General features: G+C 39.0%; 1 protein-coding gene across 2 annotated transcripts in view; it reads left to right on the top strand.

The window, feature by feature from the left end:
• Positions 1 to 27900, top strand: part of alcama (activated leukocyte cell adhesion molecule a) — a 70767-nt gene that overhangs the window by 24915 nt on the left and 17952 nt on the right. For both annotated transcript variants that reach the window (XM_056240182.1, XM_056240181.1), the window contains exons 2-3: positions 27196 to 27302; positions 27459 to 27678. In XM_056240182.1, coding sequence (XP_056096157.1) covers positions 27196 to 27302; positions 27459 to 27678 — 327 coding nt within the window. The remainder of the gene's footprint in view (positions 1 to 27195; positions 27303 to 27458; positions 27679 to 27900) is intronic.

Here is a 27900-nt window from a genome sequence, read left to right as displayed (position 1 = left end):
CATGTTATGGTCGATAGCCAATAATTGCACAATATAAAAATCCTTAACTATTTTGTTTAAATCGATCCATCTTCCGCTTATCCGGGGCCGGCTCGCAGGGGCAGCAGTCTAAGCAGAGACGCCCAGACTTCCCACACTTCCTCCAGCTCTTCCGGTGGGATACCGAGGCTTTCCCAGGCCAGCCGGGAGACATAATCCCTCCAGCGTATTTTGTTTAAATAAATAAAATTAATCATTTTAAATGCAATAAGTGAATTTAGGCATTTACATGATGTTCAATACAAATAATACATATTTATTGAATATTTTTTGCTAAATATTAAATATTACAGTGTTATTATTGAATGATTGATATCAGTTATTTAAAAAAATCTCTAATATAAGCCCTGATATAGTGTATTGTGCATCCAAATAAACTCAAACTCGAATCATGAGAAGGCCCCATTTAACTGATACATGTGTGAGCAAATGTACAGGCAGTGGCTCCACTTTGCAGCACATACCGATTACACCCTTTTCTCTGTGTATGACTCAACCTGCTCGCTTGAGTTGTCTTTTTCCTTCCTCAGTCTCTCTGCAAGTCAACACACTCGCACACATCCAAACGTGATGAGGTCACCAAATACTTCACATTAATAGTAACAAATGCAGCGCTGTGTCGTGTACCAACAATACCAACCATCCGTAAGTGAAGGGAAGGTTCAATACAAGCCACTAGTCTAACTTCTTGGGTAAACTCAGAGATCAATGGCTTCCTCTGTCACATCTTCACACACTGGCTTGGATTACTGCAGAATCGGGGCTTTTAGTCAGGATTAGGGCTGTGCTGAGAGTGAACAACACAAAAGACGGTCTGATAGCAAAAGACCAAGCGCTTAATCGGCACAGCAGATTCTGGAGCCTACTAAGCCCACAGCAGACTTACTCTGGAGGGGGTCATCCTCATTAACTCTGCCTGTTACCGTGCTCAAGCTAGAAAGAAGATGTCCACAAGCTTCAATTAACTCTGTGTTACTGTACTGAACCATTTTTTAAAAAGACACTTAATGCATTGGTTCTTATTAGAAGGCAGGAGTCTGCCCTCGACTTTTGGGAAGTTGAATTTGGCAGTGTTTTGGGCATCGACATGCCAGTTGCATTAGCTCATGGTTACTGTTGTGAAGTGTGTAAAGGAGGGAAAGGCAGCCAGGTAAGGCTCTGGTGTAAACCCAAGACCATCTGCTGTCATTTCTTCTGCGTTGTGCGTAATTGCCTCTAGGCCTCAGAGAGACCCTTTTCTCTCCAAATGACATTAGGCGAACATTGCACCATTTGCATGTCTTTAGCGTCGTGGGTGGATTTGGAGCTGAAGTTGGCAGGTGGCTTGCGCTGCAGAAGTTGCACATTCACCATAACTTCAGATGAGTGTTCTGCACAGTCTCGTGAGAGTTTTATCACCACCCTCACCCCAGGGGGTTTCTGTCAGCAGGGATCTTGACTGCAGTTCCCATGTGTAAAATGGAAAAGATCTCACAAAGCTTCATCCAAAAATGAAAGTTCTGTCTTCTTTTACTCAACCTCATGTCGTTTTAAATTGGCACGATTTTCTTTCCTCTTTGGAACACAAAAGGCAAGGAGATTTATATATATATATATATATATATATATATAATAATAATATCATGATTGCTCTTTTCAATATAAACAATATGAAGTCCATCTACAAAATGACAAAACAATATTCACTGTAAACAATATAAAGTTAAGCTGCAAAATGTTAGTTATTCACTCAAAAACAGTGTTATTTCAGTATTATTTATATACTATTATAGTACTATTATAATATTTTGAATAAGCTTTTAGTATTTATCTTTCATTTTTAATTTAATTTTAAGTGTTAGTAATTTTATGTTTTTTTGCCATTTTTATTTGTTTTTGGAGTTTTTTTATATTTCAATTTTAGCTTTAATTTACTTTCGTTTCAGTTATAGGTTTAGTCGTTTTAGTACTAAACTTAAACTTATATTTTATTATATTTTTTCACTACTAAAATCTAATTGTTTAGTTCATTAGAAAAGTAACAATGTCTGATTTGTTGATTTTTTTTTTTTTTTTTTTTTTTTTGATCAAGCTGGATTGAACTCCGTGTGGTCACAACGGATATTAGCCCATTTAAGGGCAAGATTATCAGTGAATAACTTAAAATTAACTCCATCATACAAAGCTTCAGAAGACTGAAGGAAAAATGTGAACGATGAAAGTACATGCGTAAAAAAGAGTGATCGGTACAGTCATACTGTAATGTATATTCAAAACATCTTGTGTGTTCCTCGGATGGAACCCAGACATATGGGTTTGGAACAACATGAGGGCGAATGAATGATGGCAGATGTAATTTTACATTAACTAATCCTTTAACTCGGAGTATAAATTGCACACATCGCTTGTGATCTAAAGCCGAACGGAGGAATGTGTCTCCTAGCAAGATATTCGGCCAGCCCGACTGACACTTAGTGCTAATGGTGCATGTCTCACACTTCTCTCACACAAGCTCTCACTAAAAGGTTTACACTCCCACAGGTGTGAAACTGTTCCAGTGTGTAGGAGAACGAGGCATGCCAGTCGGTTATCCAAGTCTGTGTTGCTAAATGGTCCCTAGCCATTAAAACATCTTCACACTGTCACTCATGCCCATCCTCACTTCCTGTCTGCTTTCAAACAGTACTTCCTCCCAGTTCAACTAATGGGCAACAGAGCAGCAGAATGGAAACCTCAGAGCGTATGCATGTTTTTCTCATGGGAACGTTTTCTTTTGTGGGTATCATGCAGGGGGGTGGTGGGGTGTTGTCCATTCCAGGCACACTGCTGGCCTTTCACCAGCATGAGATGGGAAAACAGAGAGAAAAACAGTCTCCGCTGAGAAGACCTTGAAACTTCAGTAAAACAAACACACAGATGAGTGAGAATGGAGTCATCCTTCACCTCTCCCGCTGCTGGTTATGGTTGGGAGCTGGACGAAAAAGAGGTCTTTGGCATCAGACACTTACAGTTAATAATAGGATTTTGCTTGGATACGGTGTGATTTTTCTCACCCTGCTACTCTCCATAAAGCTATGGAAATCTGAAAACTGCCAAAAGTGAGAAGGATTTCTGCTGTGTCAAGACCTGGCAGTACAGAACATTGACTATAATAGAGGCATGCGTGCACTTGGCACAGTATCCCTGCACATGGGGTATAGCGCAAAGACCTATTAAGTTGAAACATGGGTTTTCCTATTTCATTTTTCAGCTTTGGTGAGCTGAGTTAATAGTTGTATCTCAAATGGCATACCATACTACCTATGCACTTACAGTATACTCTGCAGTATGTACTCAGCCGTCTAGTGTGTGAATTTTAAACGATCGTTTTAACATCGAAGTCTTACAGACCCTTCCCCCACCCGCTATGGAAGGAAAGCTGTGACAGTTGAGTGCATGAAGTGTTCAATATTCCATTCCACACTTCGGTTTTTCTGTTAATTACACGTATCATTCGTGTAAGTGCTCTATTTCATCATGGAATTTTCAGTGTGAACACTACGCACACTATTTATACTTGAGTGCCACTGAATAGTGCATAAGTATGCAAATTAAGAAGCATCTGTGTTACATTAGGGGCCATTCACACAGAATCTGCAATTATAAACACAAATACACTTATAACCGCAAGACACAGGGCAATTGAAACAAAAAATGACTTGTTTTTGCGTGAGATGTGAGCGCAAAAATCGTGAGTACAACGGTCAAACTCACATTTACATAGAAAAATAATGGAAAAACAGCGCAGTGGAATGCAAAATGTTTCTGTGTGTACTGGTGTGATCTTACTCTAATGTCTTTGTAAATGCATAGTTTACCAGTTTTTATTTTAAAAGTCTTCTTTTGGATATTCAAAATGTGAGTGTGACCTTGTTTTTAGAACTGTTGCATAAAATCAATAAGTTAATGTTGTGTTTTAGATACAGTAATAGTTTTACTCTTTTTCTAAATAATTCCGAACAAATTCAAAGCAGAACACGCATTAGTAACTTTCCTGAGTGAATCATTTGTGATTCACTCATAAATACCTGAATGAATCAACATTTCTGAACAAATCATTTAGTTTGATTGAAAAATGATTCACTTATAAAGACGGTCATTTTTCTGTTGTATCAATAGCCCCTTTTACACATACAGTCTTTACTGGTAAATTACCATTAAGAGATCATGTGTGAACAGCACATTTGTGTATTTACCAGAAAAGTCGTTATTTTACGGTACTGTGTGAAAGGGGCTAATGTATCTGCTACTCTGCTATCGACATAGCAGAAAAAGTCAGCTGTTATATATAAAGACACATATTTTTGACAAGTATAATGCAAATATTTCTGGTTACAATTTGGATCACCTTAAAATAATGCATAAAAACCAGGACAGAAGTACTATTGCATAATATTCAACAATAAACATATAAGGCTGGGCTTCAAAAAATGAACAAAAGATAAACATTTTAAACAGTTGTAAACACTTTTATATTTAAAATATTACAAAGTATTAAAGCCCTGTACAGTCTTTATACTGTAAGTGACATAGAATACGCCATTAAATCGTTAATGGCAGTTATTTGCATGACAATGAATCATCAACCAATAACTCATGATCGTGACATTCACATTCTCAGATGACAACTCAATTCAAAGGGTGTACCACAGGAACCGATACTGAGTCCTCTTTCTTTCCACTTTTACCCTTTCATACCAGCACTAACTGCACAGTGGGGAACTTAGCCTGAACTGCAGTCAATCAGAGCCTACACCTGAATATATAAACAGCAACATCTGCTCACACAGTCTCTGTAGGGATCCGGTAATGGGAGGATGCCTGTTCCCGCCTGTTATCTGGCCACTGTGCTGTTCAGATGTTTGGTGTCAGGTTCCAGATGGGTCGTAGTGTCCTTTGTATGAGTAACAGACACAGGGTAATGAATCTGCTACGTTACCTGCAGTACTAAATGAGATTGAGGTGTAATGATGCCCTGCAGCAAGTCTTTACTTACGGGGAGGTTTTGTTGTTGTTGTTTCCAAATGGCCCTGCAGTGGGTTTAATAGCATTTCATTAAGGGTGGCAGACGAACGCGGATGGCAATGCAGGGTTCACCACCATGACTGACTTCTTGGGACTTCCTGGAAGCATATGCTTCGCTGCTCCCACAGGATACCCTGCATACTATATTCATAATGTAGAGCATTACGGAAATTATTGCAAAGTGCACTTACCTGCCGTCCATGACTGATGGACAGGTTTTTTATGACCACGTTCTTTGCTTTGCTCTGCTCTTGTTTTCCTCAGCATGCGTATATATGCGTGCATTTTCATTTCCTCCTGGGTCTTGAGAGTGGTTTGCTTCACTGTGAAGAGAGCAGATAAAAGGAGAGGGAAGAATCACTAGAGCCATTTTGACTTATTCCAAAAGCTGTACTCTGACTCTTGAAAGATCCTCAAATTTTTATGGACTAGGGTCTTTTTTCACATGTAGTGTAGAGGCTGAGCCATTCCATCCACTGTGTGCTTTCAATAGATGAACCTCACCCACACCATAGAAACAGGACACATGCTGCTATTTGTTCTGTTTTATGGTGCATGTAACTGCAATATTAAGTATGTTTTACATGGTAACCATGAGTTTTTAGTCAGTTTTCAATTGGAATGAGACAAAATGAAGGTGGCCCTTAAGCTTGTGCTCTTTTTAAGCTGGCACGTGTCACTGACCAATCAGAGGTGATTTATTTTCATAACCAATCAAATGGCATTTTATTTCAGTAACATTTAAAGTAAATTAAAGTACACAATCACCTCAGCATGTTGTGTATAGATTGCAAGAAAAGCTTGCTGCCAATTGCGTAGTATGAATAATTTGCATCATTACTTATTACATTTTTTTGTTTAGTTTTAGTAAAAAGACATCCACATTTGGATAAGGTGAATGGGATTCTCTTTAACAAGCTCCACCTGCCCTTGCAAAGAAGAGATCAAAATGAGAAAAGCAAAGGGATGAGATGGGACATGGGAGCGGTTTCAGGCTGACGCACAATGCTCAGTTAATTTGCTTCTTTCTTTTTTGTTCCTCCGTGTGACTGTTTCAGTCTCTGCTTTTGGCGCTGTTGTGTTTGAATGCTATGATAATTGGATTTTTGTTTTGTTGTGGCAAAAGGAGTTCTGTCAAATTGTTTTCTCTGAATGAGAAATTTGATCAATTCAGCAGAGAAACTTGGTGACTTTCACAGTAAGTGTGTGTGTACGCATAAGTGTTGTTATGTGTTACTGAAAAGTGGAGAGAAGCTCAGCAATCCTTGACATTTCAGCATTCAAGATTACCTTTTTACCTTTCAAAAACGTTCATTTTCATTGACATTTTCCATGTGTCACCTGTATGGCCACTCCTCTAATTGTAATGTAGTAATGTTCTATGATTTGTTTTATTTATTTACTTGCTTTACAGTTGGTATCTTTCTTCCTTTTTCAACTAAACTCAGCAATACTTTTCATTTGAATAATGGCTGAGGAGTCTGATTGATTTTTGTTAACCTTTTACTACAGTTGAATTTAAATATTTTTGTACAGAACCCATTAGACACCTAAAAATCATTTAGTGTTAAAAAGAATAGCCCTAGCCAGGCTACAAACTATATGCTAATTCTATTTCTTTCTGGTAAACAACTCTTTCTAGAAGGGTCTGATTAAAATGCTGTTCATAATTACCATAGCTGCTTCCTTTTGCTCTTTTGGGTTTGTAAACAGAGAGTCAGTCTCCAAAAATACCTTCTTTTTTGGGTTAAAATAAGAGCATGCTTAAAATAAAGATTGCCAATATGAAATGTCATGCGAAATCTATTTTACTTATGCAACATGACTGAAACAGGATATTTCATTTAAACATTTAGGATGGGAATTACACATTGTCTTTCACATTTCGAAAGTAATGATAACTTGCAGTTTAGTAAATGAATCCAGTATTGATTAGGTAAACGCTCACTGATTCAGTGAGTTTATTCCGTTAGGAATTTGTGTTTCAAACCAGTAACTTGTGAGTCGTTCTAGCGGTTAATAAACAGAACTGCAATCGCCTTTGCAGAAGAACATTGTAGCCGGAGCTCTCTCTGGGCTACTGGGCTACTCCCCAGTGGTACGCCTCTAACCAGTCTAAAATAGTCTGAATATAAACACTTATTATAGGTGTACCATAGTGATTCGGGATAAGATAAAAACACGGTTTGGAAAATGGATTCATGATGTACTCGCTTATTATAAAAATGGTCAATTTTGAACACAAAAAAGTTATGCACTGCAGCTCTAAATGAACTGCTCATTTGTCATTTACCAATGAATTGGACTATAGCTGCACTGTATGGTGTAAAATCACTCAAAAGAACTCTTCATTAGAGTAATTTACTCTTGAATCAGACTTCATTGGTTGTGCTTTATGCTTTGATTCAATAAAAAGAAGCATTCGTAAGAGTAATTTGTTTTTAAATCAAACATTGGTTGCGATTTGTATGGCTGGGTTAATTAAAAAGAACCATTCATAAGAGTCATTATTTAGTTTTTTGGACTACACTTCTCACACTGTATGTGTTGTCTGAGTGAATTTAATAGAAATACATGATTTCTTAACATTATTTTGCAACACCGTAGCACAAAACGCTGATAATTACCCTCAGCTGCTGGTTGGCTGAAACTTCAGTGGCCTTGATGACATCAGCTGAAAAGGAAATTCATTTAGAGATGCAAGTTTACAATGACTTATGGACAAAGACCAGAAATGTCTATTAGGAAAGTAAATAGGTTTCGTCAGTTTCGTCTTGACTTAAAGGTCCTATGCAACTTTTCTCATCATCTGGATTCATTGTAGATGTATACCTTCCCCATTACCCTTGACACCTATTGGCATAATCCTGATGTCAGGGCTATTTGACTAGAATAGCAAATATGGCAAATGGTAAGGAGTGCAAAGGTTCAGAACTTCCTTAAGCCGGGCGGAAAGTTGCGTTATGTGTACACAGAAGCAGAATGAATGCCTCCCTTGAGAGTGTTTTGGCATAGCAGAGTGGCCTCTGGATTAAAATGCTGGCCCATGCCTCAGTGCAGAGACCAACCTCTACTATCAATGGGATTGAAATCTCTCAGTACAGACAGCACTGTAGCAGTGAGCACCGGGAGTGCCAGCATTGATCTGAAACACCCTACAGAGACATAGAGACAGACTGAGTGGAGAAAGAGAGAGAAGAGGAGGAGCAAAGGAAAAAGAAAGCTGGTTGCATGATGATGCTTATCCCTATGAGGGTCCAGAAGCCCCGTGGTTTCTTTCACAGCACGTTCCCTCTCTCGCACACTGCTGTTCCTCTCCTCTTTTCTCTGTGTGCCCAATGAACAAAAACAACCCTTAATTCTAGCTCGGCAAATTCTTCTCCCTTCTATCCCCGACACATCGATGTCAGCTCCAACCCAACGTTGATTTCCAAGGCAGCGCAACTGGAAAAATGTTTGCATTGATTTCTTTTTGCATGGGAGTGGCTCTCTAGAGTCTGCTGCCCAAGGTTGCACAAACCTATGATATCACAGTACTCATAAGTCTCAGAAATCGTATTGACGCATATAATAGTTATTTGGTCCGTGTTGCTCAATTTGTTCTGTTATTCAGCCCTCAAGGTTTTCCTATAGAAATTCTGTAATCTACTTGAATTGAGTAAGTTTGTTTGGTTAGCTCAGCGTGGTAGAAATTGCATCTTTCCTGCCAGATAAGCCCTTTCGGGCATTTGTTGCTGGCAGTGCTATTGAGAAATGGACTCTAACGTGGTTAGGGCAATTATACTGTGTTTCTCGCCCTTTCACGTCCATGTCGCTGTACCTCAGACTTCCTGCCACCTGCTCAGTGAAGCACAAGCTGTGCATGGAGATGAACTGTCTCCATGCACAGCTTGTGCTTCACTGAGCTGCACATGGAGATATGCATGGAGATGAACTGTCTCTTTCTGCGTGTCTTTTTCTTTCTCTTTCTCTCATTGCCTATATACATCAGGTGTTACAAATGTGATCGTGTAAATCTCACAATCAGGTCACATTGTTCTCTAAAGGGACAAAGAAAAAAATACATTATATTTGGCATTAATAAAACGTAGGACCACAATTTCTACCAAACATTTCATTACTGTATAACATTTTATAATATTTTATATTAGGGGTGTGCCATATCATACCGTTCACGATAATACCGGTATAAATTTTAACATGATAAAAAAGTGTCATATCGCGATAACAATGATATAGCGACGCGATGACGTATGGTGCATTTACGTTCCCTAACGCGCACAACAACATCACCTGTCTGAGAGTAAGAGCAGCCTGTCAGCCTCCGATGACAATTTAGTACATAAAAAGGGAGCTACTTCAATAGAATGGAAGTGGTTTGGTTACAAGAGGTCAGACCTCCAACAAAGCACAATATTTTGCAAAATATGCAACAAAAAAAACTGTTACTGCTAGGTGGAAACACCAACAAGCAAAAACACACCGTCGAGTACAACCAAACTTTCTCCGAGACGCAATTTCAAAAACAGCTTGAGTGTTCAGCGGTGCTGCCGCGTCTTCTCTTTCTCGTCTCTCAAAATGTGTTGCACAAGGCAAGAGTCAAGCGCTGCAGGCGGCGATACCACACTCTCGCGTTTAGGAGTCGGGACACAACTGAATTGTCACTTGCACAATCGGGCCATCAGTGCATCACAACTAATGTTTAGGCGAAATAAATGTAATGAAAAAAAAGATGAAAAAAAAAAAGATTTCTATATCGTCATAAATATCATTATCGCAAATATTCTTGAAATATCGTGATATAATTTTGAGGCTATATCGCCCACCCCTATTTTACATTGCATACATTCTCAATGGTGATTCGCATAACTGTAATACAATAAAAATACTGCAATACATTATTTTCGGTGTATAAATTCTTGCATGCATACCGGTAAATTACAAATATAAAAAATTGCATTGTGGTAATGAGAAATTTGGGAGTAAAATGTGGTTAAATTTTCTAATTCAAATTTCGAAAGCTGTCAATTTCAGAAAAAATAAGATAATTAAATGTCACATACAAATGCAAATTACAAGACAATATAAATATAATAATACAATTTCATCCACTTAGCACTTGAAGAAAAAACACTGGTAAACCACTGGGGTTCAGATTTCAGTAATATTTTATGGTTTACAATTATAAACAAAAAATACACAATAGGAATTTTATTAATAGTAAATTGCTCTTTTCTCAAAATTTGGCTGTGCCATTTTTGCCTCTCCTGATAAGCCGCCACTATTTGTAAAACCTATTCAGTACTTTCATCTGCTACATGTCTTGGTATTGTTTTTACTTATACATTTAGACATTTAGTCATTTAGCAGACGCTTTTATCCAAAGCGACTTACAACTGAGGACTAAACCAAGCGAGTCATCGTGAAGAGGCAAAAGCAACGCAAGAAGTGCTCAAAATACAAAGTTCAGCCATAGCTCGGAGTAGCATAAGGCAGGCAAGCGAGGATATAGAGGAAAGTATTTTTTTTTTTTTTTTTTTTTTTTTTTTTTTTTTTTTTTTTTTTTTTTTTTTTTTAAGTTAAGTGCTCCCGGAAGAGATGAGTTTTCAGTTGTCTTTTGAATGTTGTCAGGGATTCTGCATTCCGGATGAGGGTGGGGAGATCATTCCACCAGCATGGAACCGTGAATGAGAATGTTCTGGAGAGTGATTTTGTGCCCCGCTGTGATGGTACCACGAGCCGTCGCTCATTGACCGATCGTAGGCTTCTGGTAGGGATGTAGACTTGTAGTAGTGAGTGGAAGTAGGAGGGAGCTGAACCTGTGGTCAATCTGTAAGCAAGCGTCAAAGCCTTGAACTTGATGCGAGCAGCGAGTGGTAGCCAGTGCAGAGAGATGAGCAGAGGAGTGACGTGGGCCCTTTTGGGCTCGTTGAAGACCAGACGAGCTGCAGCATTCTGGATCATTTGTAGAGGTTTAGTTGCACATGATGGAAGTCCAGCCAGAAGAGCATTGCAGTAATCAAGCCTAGAAATGACCAAGGCCTGGACGAGAAGTTGTGTTGCATGCTCAGTTAGGAAAGGCCTGATCTTCCTGATGTTGTGCATAGCAAACCTGCATGATCGAGCTGTCTTTGTAATGTGGTCTGTGAAGGTCAGCTGATCATCAAAGATTACTCCAAGATTTCTGACCGACCTTGATGGGGTGATTGAGGATGAATCTACCTGGATAGTGAGGTCGTGCTGAAGAGACGGATTGGCAGGGAGGACGAGAAGCTCAGTCTTTGCCAGGTTGAGCTGCAGGTGATGTTCCTTCATCCATGCCGAGATGTCCGCCAGACAGCTTGAGATCCGTACAGCTACTGTGGGATCATCTGGTTGAAATGAGAGGTAGAGCTGTGTGTCATCAGCATAGCAATGGTAAGAGAAACCATGTGCCTGTATGATGGGTCCCAGTGATGTGGTGTAAATGGAGAAGAGGAGCGGTCCGAGAACTGAACCCTGAGGAACGCCTGTGGTCAGTTGATGTGCTTTGGATACCTCACCTCTCCATGTGACCTTGAAAGACCTACCTGTGAGATAGGACTCAAACCAGTTGAGGGAGGTTCCAGTGATGCCCAGTGATGAGAGGGCGGACAAGAGGATCTGATGATTCACAGTGTCGAAGGCAGCAGACAGGTCCAGTAGAATGAGAACTGATGATTTGGAAGCAGCTTTTGCGATCCGCAGGGCTTCCGTGACTGACAGCAATGCAGTCTCAGTTGAATGTCCTTTCTTGAAGCCAGATTGGTTGACATCCAGCTGGTTGTTAAGAGACAGGAAGGATGATACTTGGTTAAAAGCAACTCGTTCAAGTGTTTTTGCAATGAATGGTAGGAGAGAGACAGGTCTGTAGTTCTCTAGAAGTGATGTGTTTAATGTTGATTTTTTAAGCAGAGGGGTTACCCGAGCCTGCTTAAATGCTGTAGGGAAAATGCCAGTGTGGAGGGATGAGTTGATAATGTGTGTGAGAGCTGGTAGAAGTGTGGGAGAGATGGCTTGTAGAAGGTGTGAGGGGATGGGGTCTAGAGGGCAGGTGGTAGGATGACTGGAGAGGAGAAGTTTAGATACTTCTTCCTCGGTTAGTGGAGTGAAGGAGGAGAGAAGGTTATTGGCTGTGGGAGAGGTTAGTCTGGGTTCCTGTGCTGAGAACTGACTGCTGATAGTGGTAGTTTTGTTAGTGAAGAAGTTAGCAAAATCATCAGCAGTTAAAGAGGAGGTGGGTGGTGGTGGAGGTGGACAGAGGAGAGAATTGAATGTCTTGAACAGTGAACGTGTGTTAGAGGCGCTGTTGATCTTGTTGTGGAAATATGAAGATTTTGCGGCGTGAACGTCAACAGAGAAGGCAGAGAGCAGAGATTGATACCTACTGAGGTCAGATGTGTCTTTTGATTTGCGCCATTTCCTCTCCGCTGCCCTGAGCTTGGTCCGGTGTTCACGAAGAACCTCAGATAACCAGGGGTTAGAGGGAGTGGTGCGTGCTGGCCTAGAGGAGAGAGGGCAGATATTGTCTAAAGAAGAGGTTAGGATGGAGCATAAAGTATCCGTTGCAGTATTCACATCCAGAGATGAGAAATGTGAGGGTGAGGGAAGAGAAGATGACACAGCAGAGGAAAGATGGGATGGAGAAAGTGAGCGCAGGTTTCGTCTGAAAGTAAATGGTGGGGAGGTTGGTGGAGCATGGGTAGTGAGTTGTAGATTGAAAGTAATGAGGAAATGATCTGAAACTTGGAGAGGTTTCACCAAAATGTTGTCTGTGATACAGTTGCGTGTGTAAACCAGGTCCAGTTGGTTGCCTGACTTGTGAGTACCGGTGGTGATGAGCCAGTACCGGTGGTTATACAATTATTCAATAAAAATGTGTAATTTTACCTATTTTGATATTGGAAAGAATATAGGCATCTAATTAGAATAAATACCTCAGGTTTCGTGAGATTCAACCCAATAGACGCCCTTGTTGGTGTTACAAGCCCTATCGTGTAGCATACCACGTTTAACTATGTGACCATCCTGGAATGTTTGGAAGCAACAGGTACGTTTCCCAGCTGTTAAAAATTCACATGGTTATGAAATTTGTCCTTGCAAATCATACCCAAATGTATCCCCACCTCACCTTAACGCCTTGGGCTACGTTCGTGTGCTTAGAAAATAAGCAGCATACTCTCAAAAGAAGCACCTGTCTTAATAATAGCAACACGTATTCCTGTTCCAGTCTCAAACTCTCAACCTTCACTTCAGTGCATACTGATGTCTATTATAAGAGGTCTAGTCAGACACAAGTAGGTCTCCATGGTCCACTGGAGGGCTTGCATTTGTTTAAGTGGGTTGAGTCGTCAGTCTGTCTGCACAGTACTGCGTTAAAGGTGAGAAGAGAACACTGCACTGAAGACAGCACTGACTCACTTCACTAATCAGTCAGAGGGGATCGCATTTAGAACGAACTACGCTTCCTCTTATACTTCCATTTATTTTTATGCATGCGTTGTTTTGGTGCCTGATTCACTAAAGAACTTAAATATTGACAAAAAACTAAAATATTGGAGTACGCAATTAGCAAGGTGCAATTCCCAATCTCCTGAGTCTTGATTTGATTTGATTCAATTTCCCAAGCCTTTCATTTGATTTCGATTTCCGACTGGGGTAGTATTTCAGACTAATTCAAACTGGCTGATAAGGTTTATTTGTTCGTGGACCGAACCACACTAAAAATAGCTGACTAAGAGTAATTTGCTTGTGACACTGATTTACACTCTTTCAGTTAATTAAAAAATAATTTGTTTATGAGTCAGCCTACACTGTTCACGTTATGTTTTGATTTACTATAAAGAACACATTGTCATGATCTTTGTCTTAGAAGTTTTTTATGTTTTGGAATGTTTTAGGTTTTATTGTTTTTTTTTATGTTCTTTGGATTGTCTTATATGGATCATTGAATTTCCAGTCTGCATAACAAATTTACCCTTGGGTACTAATAAAGACACCTTGACCTTGACCTAAAAAAGAACAATTTCATAAGAGTCAGTTGCTCGTGAATCGGGCAACACTGTTTGATTGTTTTTGAATGGAGCTATGAGTAACTCAGCATTCAAATCAGACTGCAGACTCACATTCAACTCAGGTAAAATATGATTTCTTTTGTCATGTTGCCGAAGATTCATCAGTGGAGGAGTGCCCGAATTGTCTTTTAAACTGTGTATGTCTGATATGCCTAATTTTACCTCTTATTTGATGAACGTTTGATGAATAATTGTTGCGATGATCAATAGAAACTTTACACCTCTTTGGAATTTAATTAAGCTTTCTGCTTACCTTTCGCCAGGCAAATAGCTGAAAAGAATGACAATGGCTTAATTTAAATACAACACTATATCCGTACATTTAGCGGCTGCGATTGCGGTTGTTTAGTGAATAATATACAGGTTGTTGTGGCAAATAAGTGGTCTAACCGTTTAGTGGATTCTCCCTTAGTGCAACAGACTAAAAAGGGTGGAGAGAGAGACAGAAGTTGTGCATGGATGAGGCAGCCATCCTCTGAGAGTTTCTGCTCTTCATTTCATCAAGTCAATTATTTCAGCACTCCAGGCTCTGTGCCCGTCCGCTCCTGAAAGCCTGGGCCATGGATGGGTCAATTAGCCTGCTTGCACCACCAGAGGCCCTCTACAAGGAGCCGGACAAGGAAAAAAAGATGCTCTGATTTCTTCGCCTGCCTGCGGTGTAATGAAGACTTCCCTAATAAAGGCAGTGCCCTTGACTGAGCCGCACACTTTCAGTTTACCTACTGTTCGCTTCTGAGCACGTAGTCATGTCGGCGTGTGTTTGTGTGCTTCATTACTCTGTGTGTGCCGGCTGTCTTAATCAATTACTTCTTGCTTGTTAACAGCACCGGGGACCAGATTCAGTGGGCGAGGGGCATTGATCCCCAGTTCGCATTTGCATTGTGAGCGGGTTGTTCTCGTTCTTGGCCAGACTTCGGTCGCAAACTGCTCTGGATCAGGTCATTAACCGATCGCTTACTTTCTCGCTCCATGCTCAGACATGCCGTGATGGACAGGAACTCTTTTAGTGCATAGTTGTACATTGCCATTAGAGTGTCTCAATCCACAGGAAGCTCATAAGAGTCTTAATCTCTCTCTCCACTTCCCTCATTATTATTTCATGTGGTAAGTCAGAAACGAAAGGTATTATGTTGACAGCATGGTGGTTTTAGGCTAATGGATTGGCTTGTTGAAAAAGCAGAGTCAAGTTAATAGTATGGACGCTGCTCTGCCAAAAGCAGATTTCCTCTTGTCAGTGCGGGTGGAAGTTGTTTTAGATGGTGTTTATTAGACTGCTGTAGGCAATGTTCCTCCTCAGCAAATGTCATTAATGGCCGTCTTGCGCTAGTCGGAGAGGAAGGCCAATTATCACTGTGCGCTGTGATCCTTGAATGTGTGTTTTTCCATATGTCTTCATGAAAACAGTACACAGAGGCACTGTGCAGTGGTCGATTCAACTCTTATGGGGTTGCAAATTTATTGGAACATAATCAAACAATCAATCTACTGCTTCCAGAGTATTGGCTCTCATCCTGAACAAAAAAAAAAAGCTTTGCTTGGGTCCTCAGAGCAAATATTTGCACATTTCTTAGAGGGAAGTCACAGAGCTCTGCCCTGCTGAAAAGACATTGCTGGTTTGCTGCTCTTGCCACCAGACTTCTTAACTTGCTTAAGTAGTACTAAGATCAACCAGCTTCACCAGCACTAACCAGCACTAACCATCCTGAAACAATTCTAGAAAGTATTAAAAAAAAAGACTAAGTTTCTTTATAACAGATAAACAATTTAGGGCCAGATTGACTTAAATACGCTTAATAGCAAATAAGCGTGAGAGCGTAATTCCAAAAAAGTGCCGATGGGAGTGTAAATTTATGCACGTGGTCTACTGACAATGTGCAAATTAAAGAATACAGATGCAGCCGGATCATTTCCATAATGACCAATGCAATCTCCCAGTTAGCTGGTTTAAAACATACTTTTTTTGGGCGGTAAATAATGGCGCAAATACCAGTAGATTAACTACCGTAAATCACCTTGCATGATTATTTTAAAACTCTCCTCCCATATATGTTGCGTCTGAAAGGGAAACTCCTACAAATGCATATCCAATAAGGTCAGCCACAAAAATAACTGTTCACGCCTTTTCGGGGCTAAATTTTCACAGCGTGTCTTTAGTAAATCCTGACAGTATTTTTTTTACCCCAAAAGGGGGTTTGTGCTGTCGCAAGCTAATAGAAAATCTGGCCTTTAGTCTACAAAAATCACGTGTCTGTTTTCATTAAGACAGAACACATTAGCAATGCCCTGGCTACCACCCAGAACACCCTAGCAACTACTTAGCAATGCCCTAGCTACCACCTCACAACCGACTACTTCATAGTGCCTCTGCATATATTTCCAATTAGAAAGAATACTCTAGCAACCACGCAGAGTACTCTATCAATCATACAGCCTAGTCTAGCAACCACCTAGTAGATATCCAACCAGAAAATGTAGATTAGATGAATGTAGTTTAGAACATAGTAGCTGATTTCTACAGTATCTGCTCTAGGTAGTCTTTAGCTATGCAAGCTGTTCAAGTTGGTTTATGGTCAACCAATTAACAATCAGACTGGAACAGCTATAGAAACAAGCTACCATGTTTCAAAACATAGTTACGATGTATTTAACTTCCATCTATACCATGGATGGATTTTTCAACAGGGAAATCATCTCAGTAGCAAATAGCAAATTGCTAATTTGTTGAGAGAGACTCCCAGTTCACAAACATTTCAGTAGCTGCACTGCAGTCTTCAGAGGCAATGGATCTCAGTTAAAGTCTGGACTCTGAAAGAGAGAAGAGGGAAAGCAAAAAGAGTTGAACAAATAGCCCCTCTGACAATGCTCTTTCCCTGCACTGTAATTGCTGTCGCCCATCACAAAGATGATTACATCCACGCCTATCTAATGCTAACACTCTCTTGACACAGCTCACTAAACCAGCTGCTTTATGCATGGCCATTGCTGTTGATGGGCCGTTGACAGCAAAGAGCACTGCCGCTTAATGCCATTTTAGAGATGGAATAATGGCTAGCTTAACAAAATAGTGAGGAACGTTAAAAAAGGTCAAAAGGGAGGGGGGAAACAGACAAAAGCATCCAGTCAAAGTAAAGTGATGATTATCTGCTTTTTTTACTTGTTGGATGGGCAACCAGTGAGCAGAAATGTGGGGGATTTGGCCATGACTGTTCTTTTCAGGGGATATGCAGATGTACTGGACAAATCCCTCAATTAAGTTGAACAAACTAGCACTTACTGATGAGGCAGATGGTGGCGCAAACCTGAACTGATGTGTTCCATTGATGTGCATATGGTTTACATTCGTAATTAGGGTACCATATTTAATAAGGATGCAGAGCACTGAGTGGTATGACTTTTTTTTCTTTTTTTCTAGGCAAGACCTGATTAGTGATAGACTAAAAAATAAGCCATCAGGCCAATTAATCAGGATATATTGAGGTATTTTAAGCTTCTAGATATCAGACAAAAGGGGGGAGGGGGGGGATATACAAAAAAAATATATATAATATATATTTTTTTAGTGATACAGTAGCTTGTGTATAGTGTAACATTATTATTGTTATTATTATTATTATTATTAATATATTATAAAATTATTCTATATTTCCTACAATATAACCCATTCTATATATCTGCCACATACCAGCTGTCGGCCATATCATTTAACCTAAACTTCTAAGCTTAACGCTGGATAAGTCTCGATATTCTGGGACAAAAATAAAGTAGCAGGATGTGTCGATCAAATCACAAAGACTTGCTATTTTTGTGCGAGTTATCTGTGGATGTTTACCTGTTAGAAAAAAATATGGATTCTTCTGTCGGTTAATACCACCATAATTTTCGTGTGGATCCATCGCTCTGGGCAGACAATAATATTTGATTTATAAGATGAACAGACTTGCATTAGAAGAGATGAAAGCACATAGCCAATGCAAACACTATGTGTTTATTAGCCCTGGTGCTTAGAGGCCCTTAGCTGCTAGATCAGGCTCAACACGCTATAGGCACAGAATTCTCAATCACACATTTTTTCAAAACTTCTAGCAGTGGAGTCTGGTTCACTGTAGGCTTGTTATGTTTGGATTGTGGAGGCAGTTTATAATGATGGATCAGTAATAATATATTTAACCGAGCTGCAGGTCAAACCTGCCTACTACTTCTCAGTACCTAGCTGTGTCTCTCCATGTGTAGTAATGTACTGCGTCTTCTGCTCTCAAGTAATGAGACTGTAGGAATATACCTATGTTAATTACTGTCTTCTTTACATTCAAATCACTGAGTTCTCTAAAAATACATCTTTATACACTTCTAACTTAAAAAAATAAAAAATAAACTTTTTTAATTGAGAGAGTGTATGTCTAAGGTTAGGGTGATTTAGCCTATATGTAGCAGATGGTTATCATATTGCATTATATTGGATTATACAGTGCCCATTATGTCTTTTTTGCTTTAAGTTTATGCCTTGAACAAAAGCCACAAATGAGTAGTTCTTTATATTGTTGTGTGTGTGTGTGGTAAACCCTACATTATGAGGACAAAATGGGGACCTTTTTATGCTCCCCATGAGGAAAACAGCTTATAAATCATACTAAGGGATGTTTTTTTCTGTGATGGGTAGGTCTAAGGGTAGAGTTAGTGTAAGGGGATAGACTTCCCTATGGAAAGTCCCCATAAAACATGAAAACTGTGTGTCTGTGTACGCAATGAGTCTATATTCAACTTCTGTGTGTATCATGTCTGAAGAGGAAGATTTAGGCTTTGTGGCTACAGGTATCATTCAAGCTAAGAAGGAGTCAATACTCTGCAGCCACGCTGGGTGATTCTGTACAAAAGCACATGCCCTGCTTGTTCGCAGCTGCTGCGTCTGAGGAAATCCACGCCTAATGGAATTCCAACCAATTACTGGCTTTAGTCAGAGCTTCATTAATTCCATCAAATCACCGGTCTGGATGCATTTCATTCACTTTACTTTAATAAGACCGGCCTTAAATCAATTAGAATCTGGGGCTGGCAGCAAAACACCACAATAGCACCCTTTCTGTAGGTTTTTATAGATTAGGAACTGCTGAAAACACTTCCCTAGGGATGTGTTCAACATTATTGAACAAAAGCTGGATTAAATAGGTAAATATCTGAACTTAAGTCCTGGAATAAATTCTGCTGTTAGTAAAACCTGTGGCTGATCAATTAAAAAAAATGGCAATGTTGTAGCGGATAAAATCTACTCCAATGGAGTGGGTCTTTCAGGTCAAAGGATCAAAAGTCAGAATCACTCATTACAAAAGTGTTAACTCGGCACAGCTTTACTTCTTTCCACAGGTGGAGGCACAGCATTTCACAGTTCTGCCTCCAGATGAATTTCGATTTGGTATTTTACTGCTCATACAGCAGACGGGCAGTGCCATCAGACTACTTGAGTACTACTTGATTTACTCTTCTTTTTTTTTCCAAAGCATTTTACACTGATCAAAGTCCATAAGCTATGCAAGCATACCAAGATAGGCCCTTATGTTTAATATTATGATTTTATTATTGTGGCATTTTAGGAGGTACCTTGCATTTCATCTGGTTAGAGAGGGGTGGCAACTTTACTTGCATTCTCTGCTGAAATAGGCAGTTCTAAATTCAATTTGGTTCTATAGAGCTTTAAACAGTAGCCTTCACATTGTTGCAAAGCAGCTTTAGTGAAATGAGAAAAATTAAGTTAAAAATAAAATGGTATCTAACAAGTGAGAAACCAAAGGCAACTGCTGTAAAAATAAAAAATAAATAAACTCTAGGATGTTTAAGTTGTGTTGAAAGTGTACATTTACAGCAACAGTGCTCAACACCTGAGTGTGCACATGCTGTGCATTATACAAATATTAAGATTAAGCTCATTCTATAACACAAAAAAAACTCATTTACATGAAATTTTAAATGGTTTTTAATACAATTCTGCAGTTTTAATAAGCAAACTGAATGGAAAATGTAATAAAGGTGTAACAAAATGGGGTGTGTGTGTGTGTATGTATTTTGAGAAAAAAAAGGCATTTACTGTATGTGTTCGGTGTGCAGCAATGAGTTGAAAATGCTCTCATGTCACACTTTGTTGAGAAAACAATGAACAGTCTGACACATCTCTACATAGACCAAAAATTAAAAATACAGCTCCATCCCGAACCCCCCAATATTGCACAGATCTAACAACTAAATACTACAGTTCTCAAATTGACCAAAATGCACTTGCTCATTTTGGTGAGTGTGTGTTGTTTTAAAGTGTGTGTTGGAAAAGCAGCGGTTGCCAAACTCAGGTGCATCTGAGCATTACCAGTTAACCATGCTCTGATCTTCCGCCAGCCTAAAGTCAACCCAGGTCTCCCTAGACGGGCCGAAGAACTCCTAGCATAAATTTCTAGATTTATAGGTAGTTTTAGAATCACAGAAGCATATCTGACGTCAACACATTCTGACGGTTGGTAGAGAATGGTGGAACTGTTGAGTCGTATTCAAGGTGGCTTTATGCCCAGCAGGTTTTAAATTAAGGAGAATGTTGAAGTTACGAGACGGTGCCAAAAGCTCTTTCGACGGTCTGTTTGAGCGAAAGCAGAGTAAGATAAACACTGAGTGCTTGTGAGAAGCTCCTTCAATCTGCTCTCGTGTTTAGCCACTAATATGTTTGGGTTTGATCATGGGCACGGCAGGCGCCGTTTGATGAATCGCAGGCTGTAGAGCGAAGCGGAGAAGGCATTGATTTCCCCAGTGCCAGTTCTTTTACCTCCCTCTCTCCTAGCATTGCTGCTCTCTGTGAGGGGCTTTAGAATCCATGGAGCTGATTTAGAGGAACCGGAGAGTGCCGAGTATTCCAGCTGTCAAGCTCTAGTGCTGAGATTGGTGGTCCGAGATAATTAGCGTTGTCACAATACCAGGATTTCAATACTTAATGTCAGTAAAATTTCACGATTCTCAACTCCACTTTCGATACAACAGCAACAAACTTATATGCTAATTACCACGTTTGACCTTTATTTAAGTGTAAATACTGAACGCTACCCTCCAAAAGTTTGGGGTCAGTGCGATTTTTTTTTTTTTTTTTTTTTTTTTTTTTTTTTTTTTTTTTTTTTTTTTAAGAAAAACCCTTTCACGTGTACGATCACACCGGTGTGATTAGAACGGTCAGTGCATCACGTGATCAACTGCTAAATTCAAACGTGTTTCGCGTGTTGGCTGGCGCTGAGCCAGAGACGGATGCACTCTGTGCTGTCATATATCACAACTATTGAGTGTTTTCAACCACATAATGTTTATTTTAGGGGTCAGACATTTAAATACACATAAGAACTAGCAGAACAATGATTTTGAGTTTGTAAAATACACACTAATGTCTATCGAAGCGGCAATAATAATCCTTTCCATTATAATAAGACGACACGTTTTATTCAAATCAGATACACATTGTGTAAATAGCTTTACATTTGACCGTATTCTTCTCCCAGTTCACCGGCCACTTACTTTCATGTATTTCGTGAGAAGTGAAGGAATTGACGTGTTGTAAATCCAACAGATCCGATTCTCTGAACTGTATAACAAACTAAAATGGCGCCGCCCTTTGTCCATACAGCTCAACTAAGGCGATCGTTATAAAGATGTTTAAACAACAAAACCCATCCACTTGCACATATTTGACAATCGGAATATCAGTGTTTCATGCTATAGCTAATACATTTGTGAATATTTTTAATAAAAAAAGGAAAAATTACATAAAAGCAGATCATCATTCATTCAGCGCTGTGTTGTGGTTGCGCTGTGTCACGTGACAAGCAATGACGCGTCACCATGGAAACATTAAAGTGACAAGTTCTAAATAACGGTCGCCTTGAAAAACTCACGCTGGGGGTCAGTTAGAATATTTTAAACTTTCGTGTGAAAGGGTAATACTTTTATTCAGCAAGTACTCAAAATGAATCAAAATATACAGTAAAGACTTTAATATGTTAAAAGATTTCTATTTCAAATAAACGCTGTTCTTTTGAACTTTCTATTCCTCAAAGAATTCTGAAAAAATGGAGAAATGGCTGCTGAAAATTTAGTTTTGCCATCACAGTAATAAATTATATTAATATAATTTAATATTATATTATATTAAATTATATTATATAATTATATTAATTATATATATACAAAATATATTTAGTTATTATAAATTGTAATAATATTTCACAATTTACTGTATTTTTGATCAAATTAATGCAGCCTTGATGAACAGAAGAGGGTCTTACAGACCCCAAACCTTTTAATGGCGGTGTATATCTGTACCATATCGGTTATCGTCAATATTACGTTTTTGTTGTTGTTGTTTACAACAACTTAACACTGTTAAATGTCTTATTAGCAAATATCAAAATGAATATACTTTTTTTTATACTGATCATTATAATATTCCAATGCCTAAATTCACTTGTAGCTTTTAAAACTATTGGTTTTAGTTTTTAGGATGTTATTTAAAATGTATTTAGACAAAATAATATAGAACTTTATATACAATATATAATTTTTGGTATTGGCCATTTTATCGATTTTTGTCTGCCTTAACATAAATATAATTAGTTATCATAATGGCCAAAATTGTATTAAATAAATAATTTAATTCAAGTGAACAGCAAGTAATAAAGAACAAAGCAGTGCAGCAGTGAATGGTTTTCTCTTGTTAGTTTTCTTCAGGCTGAAGCAGAAGGTATGTTGTTCACCATGGGAATGAAAACGACATTCATTTGGGCGAATTTGTTTTAACAAAGGCAAAGAGAACAAAACATCTGAATAACAGTGCCAGGAAAGAGGCTAAATTCTGCTGTGAAATTACCCAGTGGGAGCAAGTTGACCCTGAGGACAGTGCAAATGCTCAGCAAATATTAGCACTATTAGTTTGGCGAGCACAATAAAAGCACTTCAGACACAGTGAATCATCTCTTCTGATGCCACCCAAAGCATTTGGACTGGCCAGAGCTTATTCTCTTTGAATACAAACTTGCTAGAGATGCTTTTTTGTCCACACCAAATACTATAAACAAGTATTAGGTGTTGTTGATAGTGGGATTGCTGGTGCGTATGCATTTATGTGAGCTCAAATATTTCCACGTCTTCAATATTATCCAAGCAACATCACATTCAACAACACTTTTGATGAGATAGACCTACTTTTTGAATGGCCCAGTGTCCCAGCGAGAGATGTTTTGGGTTGAAATTGTTTTCCTGTAGAGATTTTTTTATTTGAAGTCCAATCGCTCATCTTTGAGGTTTTGATAGTTCTGACAGAAAACAAATTGTCCTTGTTGGTTTGGTTTTGTTCATCCAGCTGTACCAAAAGCAGTGTGATACATCGGCTCTCAATCTTTTATCCAATGAATTTCTGTGACATTTCTGTTATTTTTTATTATTTTATACATGTATTTATAAAGGCAATTTGTAGCCAATAAACACATTCAGCATAATGGAAAGAAATAGAAATTTAGATGACCTTTTTAACTTTTATTTTATTTCCATGACTTTTGCATGTGTGAAAATGAGTGTTTTTAAATTCCCTATATTTCCAGGTTTTACGACTGTGGGAACCCTGGTGATAAGAGTTTTTTCTATCAGCGTACAAACACAGTCATAGAGAAGGACTCATAGGCAAAGACTCTCTGCAGTGTGATGGATGTGGTCGCTGCGGGTTGTTTAAATAAGGTGGCGACCGGTTGTGAGACATTTCTGAAAACCAGAAACAACTCAACAACAATCAGGCTTGTGCTGTCTGATTTCACTTCATGTCTGGTCTCTGGAACTCTCTCTCAACGCCCATACTTTAACACTTTTCCTGTGTAATGCAGAGATATGAGAGACTTTTTGATATTTTAACATTTGAATGCCTCCATTGGACGGCAAACTTTGACACATTCAAAAATTAGAATGTTTTTTGTTAAGTTTTGTTACAAACGCAAATGTTTCTACTTAAAGGATTAGTTCACTTAAAAATAAAAATGCTGTCATCATTTACTCGCCCTCAAGTTGTTTCAATATGTATGAATTTCTTTCTTCTGCTGAACACAAAGTAAGATACTTTGAAGAATGTTGGGAATGGGAACCAAACAGTTGATGTACGCCATTGACTTCCATAGTATTTTTTCCCTGCTTTCTTTTCTTTAGACATTCTTTAGTATCTCGTACTGTTCTGTATTTTTTTCCCTGCTTTCTTTTCTTTAGACATTCTTTAGTATCTCGTACTGTTCTGACTTAATACGTTATGAGTTCTTAGTTTAGGTTTTATGGTCTGCAGTTATTCTCGTTTTTTAAAGCAGGACTATTTTTACTTTGACAAACTTGAAAGTGCATTGCTTTTTGTGGGGCACTCAACAACATAAAAAACACTGCGAGACACGACAGAGCAGATAGAGAAGTTTGTCTGAATGTGTATTGCTTTACAGTAGCAGTGATGCTTCAAATTATGATATTGATATTATAATATTGAAACATTGGCACAAAATTAAGTTTAAATGACATGAAATTAATTTTGGAAACTAAATTAAAGCACATATATCTGCCCATACTGAAAAAAAGAATAATAATCAGAATAATAATAAACTAGTCAAGGTTAAAAATGTTAGTCGTTATTGGATGACTAGTTGACCATCATGACTCAACTCTAGTTTTCGAGTTCAGTTTAAGCTGGCCTAGCAATTTAAAACCTAAACCAGCAAATCCGACCATCCTGACCCGGTTGGAAGACCAACTTACACCAGCAAACCAGTTTCAGCTAGTTTAAGCTGTTTCTTTCAACAGTGCAATCATGTTTTTGACAGGTTTCAGAAGGGTTCATCCATTTGTGTTTAAACAGTCTTCTCTTTATACCTCTCTTTCCTTGTCTTTATTCAATGTCAGAATCTTCCAGCAGATTATCTGTTGTCATGGTGCTTTCCCACCTGTGCAGGTATCATGTGTCCGTGTACTGTGATGTATTTTAGCACAGTCTGCTATCCAAACAGTGAATAGTCTTTAGATTAATGTAGACCCTGCTATGTACACAACACTTTCCACACCTGTCCTTTTCGGCTGTCACAATCTCAGTTCTTCCACTGGATGTATTATTAGCTCAGAGCTTTTAGCACACACACAAAAAAAAAAAGTGTGTAAAAAGTTTCTCACTTCTGTCATATTATTAGAACCTGTTCAAGAAAGAGTGACTGCCAAGCCTGTTTAAAGGAGTAGTTAATTCATAGATTAATATTCTGTCATCGTTTACTCAACCTCATGTCTTTTCAAACCCATATGCTAATTTATCTTTCCTTTGAACACAAAAGGGGAATTTTGAAATGGCCATTTTCCATTAATTTCATAGTGAAGATGTCTTGTCAATCCACAAAAAGGACAAAAAAGTATGGAAACCTATTTCTGCATCAGAGTAAAAAAAAAAACTAAATAAAAAGGTAATATTGCCTATTTCTTCACTAGGGGTGGGAATCACAGGGTGCGGTAAAGGATACACGATACACGATACATAGCACATGGCTCATGATACCGATAATATCACTATACAGCAATTCTCTTATTATTCCCCCTCTTATGCTTCCGCTCCTCCGTGAGAGACATGAGATTTGTTGTGTATATTAGAAAACATTTCCTTTTGTGTTTAACAGAATAAATAATAGCACACAGGTTTGGAACAACATTTTTTGGGTGAAGTATTACGTTAGCCAACACATTGGCCATTGTGTGCATATTGATTGCCTGTTTAATGCCAGTATTCCTGTATCCAGAGGCAGGTTGTGAAAAGTGAAATGCAGTCTCTGTGCAGATTAGTTTGTATTCAGTGGTTCAAAATGACATGTTCTGTTGAATTGGTGTGAGTGTGTATGTGTTTTCAAGCGTGTGTCTACTGTATATCGGTATTGTTTCGGCTTATCAGCTCTTTTATCCTCTGAAGTGCAGCCACTCAGTCAATATTAAAACTGCTATCACAATGAAAAGTTGAGAATATAGGAAACGATTGCCCTGGAGGCAAGGCTGAATGTGTGCGGAAGAGCGGTTGCCTACAGCTAGCGTCTTCGGTTTGACCACAATTTGAACCTTCGTTGTTCAGGTTCTTTGATTAGTCTCTCTTGGAGACGGAGCGCTGATGGAAGTGGGCGGACCGTGAAGTCCCTTCAGCCGTGACCTTTCAACCCCTTATACTGCTTTACCTAAATCCACCGTGCCACTGAACATGGGGCCTCATTGCCATGACAACCTCACCAGGCCATTAATAAAGGGCCCTGCAATCTTTAAGTACTAAGTTTTACTCAACACTCTGAGGAACTGTAGATTCAGGCTACAATTCATACTGTTAATGTGCAAAAAACACCAGCTATTTCGTGTCACTTTGCCAACTCTTTTTGCGCTTCAGACTATGATCGACTGTTTGTGATTGTCGGCGCTTATCTGAGTAAGACAGTATGATGTTTACAGAGCTCACCGGCACAAGTGACAAACAACTTTGTCGTGTCAGCAGAGGAATGATGCCATGCAATCTATCAAACCAGATGACAATGTTCAGCTAACACGTCTGTTATTTCATTCCGTGCCTAAACGCACAAGCTAATGTGCCGACAATTATGCATGCATGCATGCACTCACCTCCCATGAGAACATTTCAGACCAGTTTTTTTTTTTTTTTTTTTCAGCACTGCTGCATGCACGTAACTCCTCATCGGTGGCCTTGCATTGAACGCGCTTTTTTTTTTTTTCAGATTCTGCTAACACGTCTAATTTAAAATTAAGATGCATAACGTGCACATGTTTTGGGAATAATCAAAACAAGACCTATCCTCCCTCCCATTTCTTGTTGCTCTGTTTGTGAGACGAGATAATGCCCTGATGTTTGTGTATGCACGCGTGTCGCATTTGACAGTAATTTCTGTCGATGCTTCACAGCCGCTCTGTTTGATACCAACCCTGCATCTAAAACAGGATGTTCTTGTCTTGTATTTTCCAGGGAGCTGTGTGCAGACAATTATAGGTCTGTATGGTGAGACCATCGAAGTGCCATGCGACTATGGAAATAACAAGCCAGAAGGCATTATTTTCACCAAATGGAAATATGTGAGTGTTGCTCTTTGCATCTGGGATGTTACTCTGCCCTGTCTGGGTAGCCAAGCAATACACAGCTGCTCTCACCATCATATTGATTTCTAATTTAATCTCTATGTGGTAAATGTGTGTTTGTCGGTTTGCTAACGGCCCTGTTATCTCGTTCAGGTGAAAGATGATGGCACTTCCGGCGATCTACTCGTGAAACAGGCTGCGAAAGAGCAGGCGACCGTGTCCGCCACGGACGGCTACAAAAGTAGAGTTAGCATCTCCGCCAACTCCAGCCTGCTGATCTCTCAGGGCTCTCTGACCGACCAGAGAGTCTTCACCTGCATGGTGGTGTCTTTAACCAACCTGGACGAATACCCTGTGGAAGTCAAAGTTTACAGTGAGTATACATAAAATACACATCAAAAAAAAAAAAGTTTAATAAATCAGAGAGGAGAATAAGATTATTCAAACACTGCTTTAGTCTACGATGAAACCGAATGTAAGCGTCAGATCTCAACTTGTATTGGAAAGTGGCTGTGGAGATGTCAGATATGGGGGAGAGTAACATGTGCGTAGCCTTGATATGCTCGCATGCTTTTAGATGGATATCAGAGAAATT

This window comes from Rhinichthys klamathensis, unplaced genomic scaffold, assembly GCF_029890125.1.
Source record: "Rhinichthys klamathensis goyatoka isolate OS25496 unplaced genomic scaffold, OSU_Roscu_1.1 h1tg000585l_1, whole genome shotgun sequence".
NCBI classification, from domain to species: Eukaryota; Metazoa; Chordata; class Actinopteri; order Cypriniformes; family Leuciscidae; genus Rhinichthys; species Rhinichthys klamathensis.
Note: the sequence above shows the minus strand (reverse complement) of the source record. Positions and strands in the feature narration are given on the sequence as shown.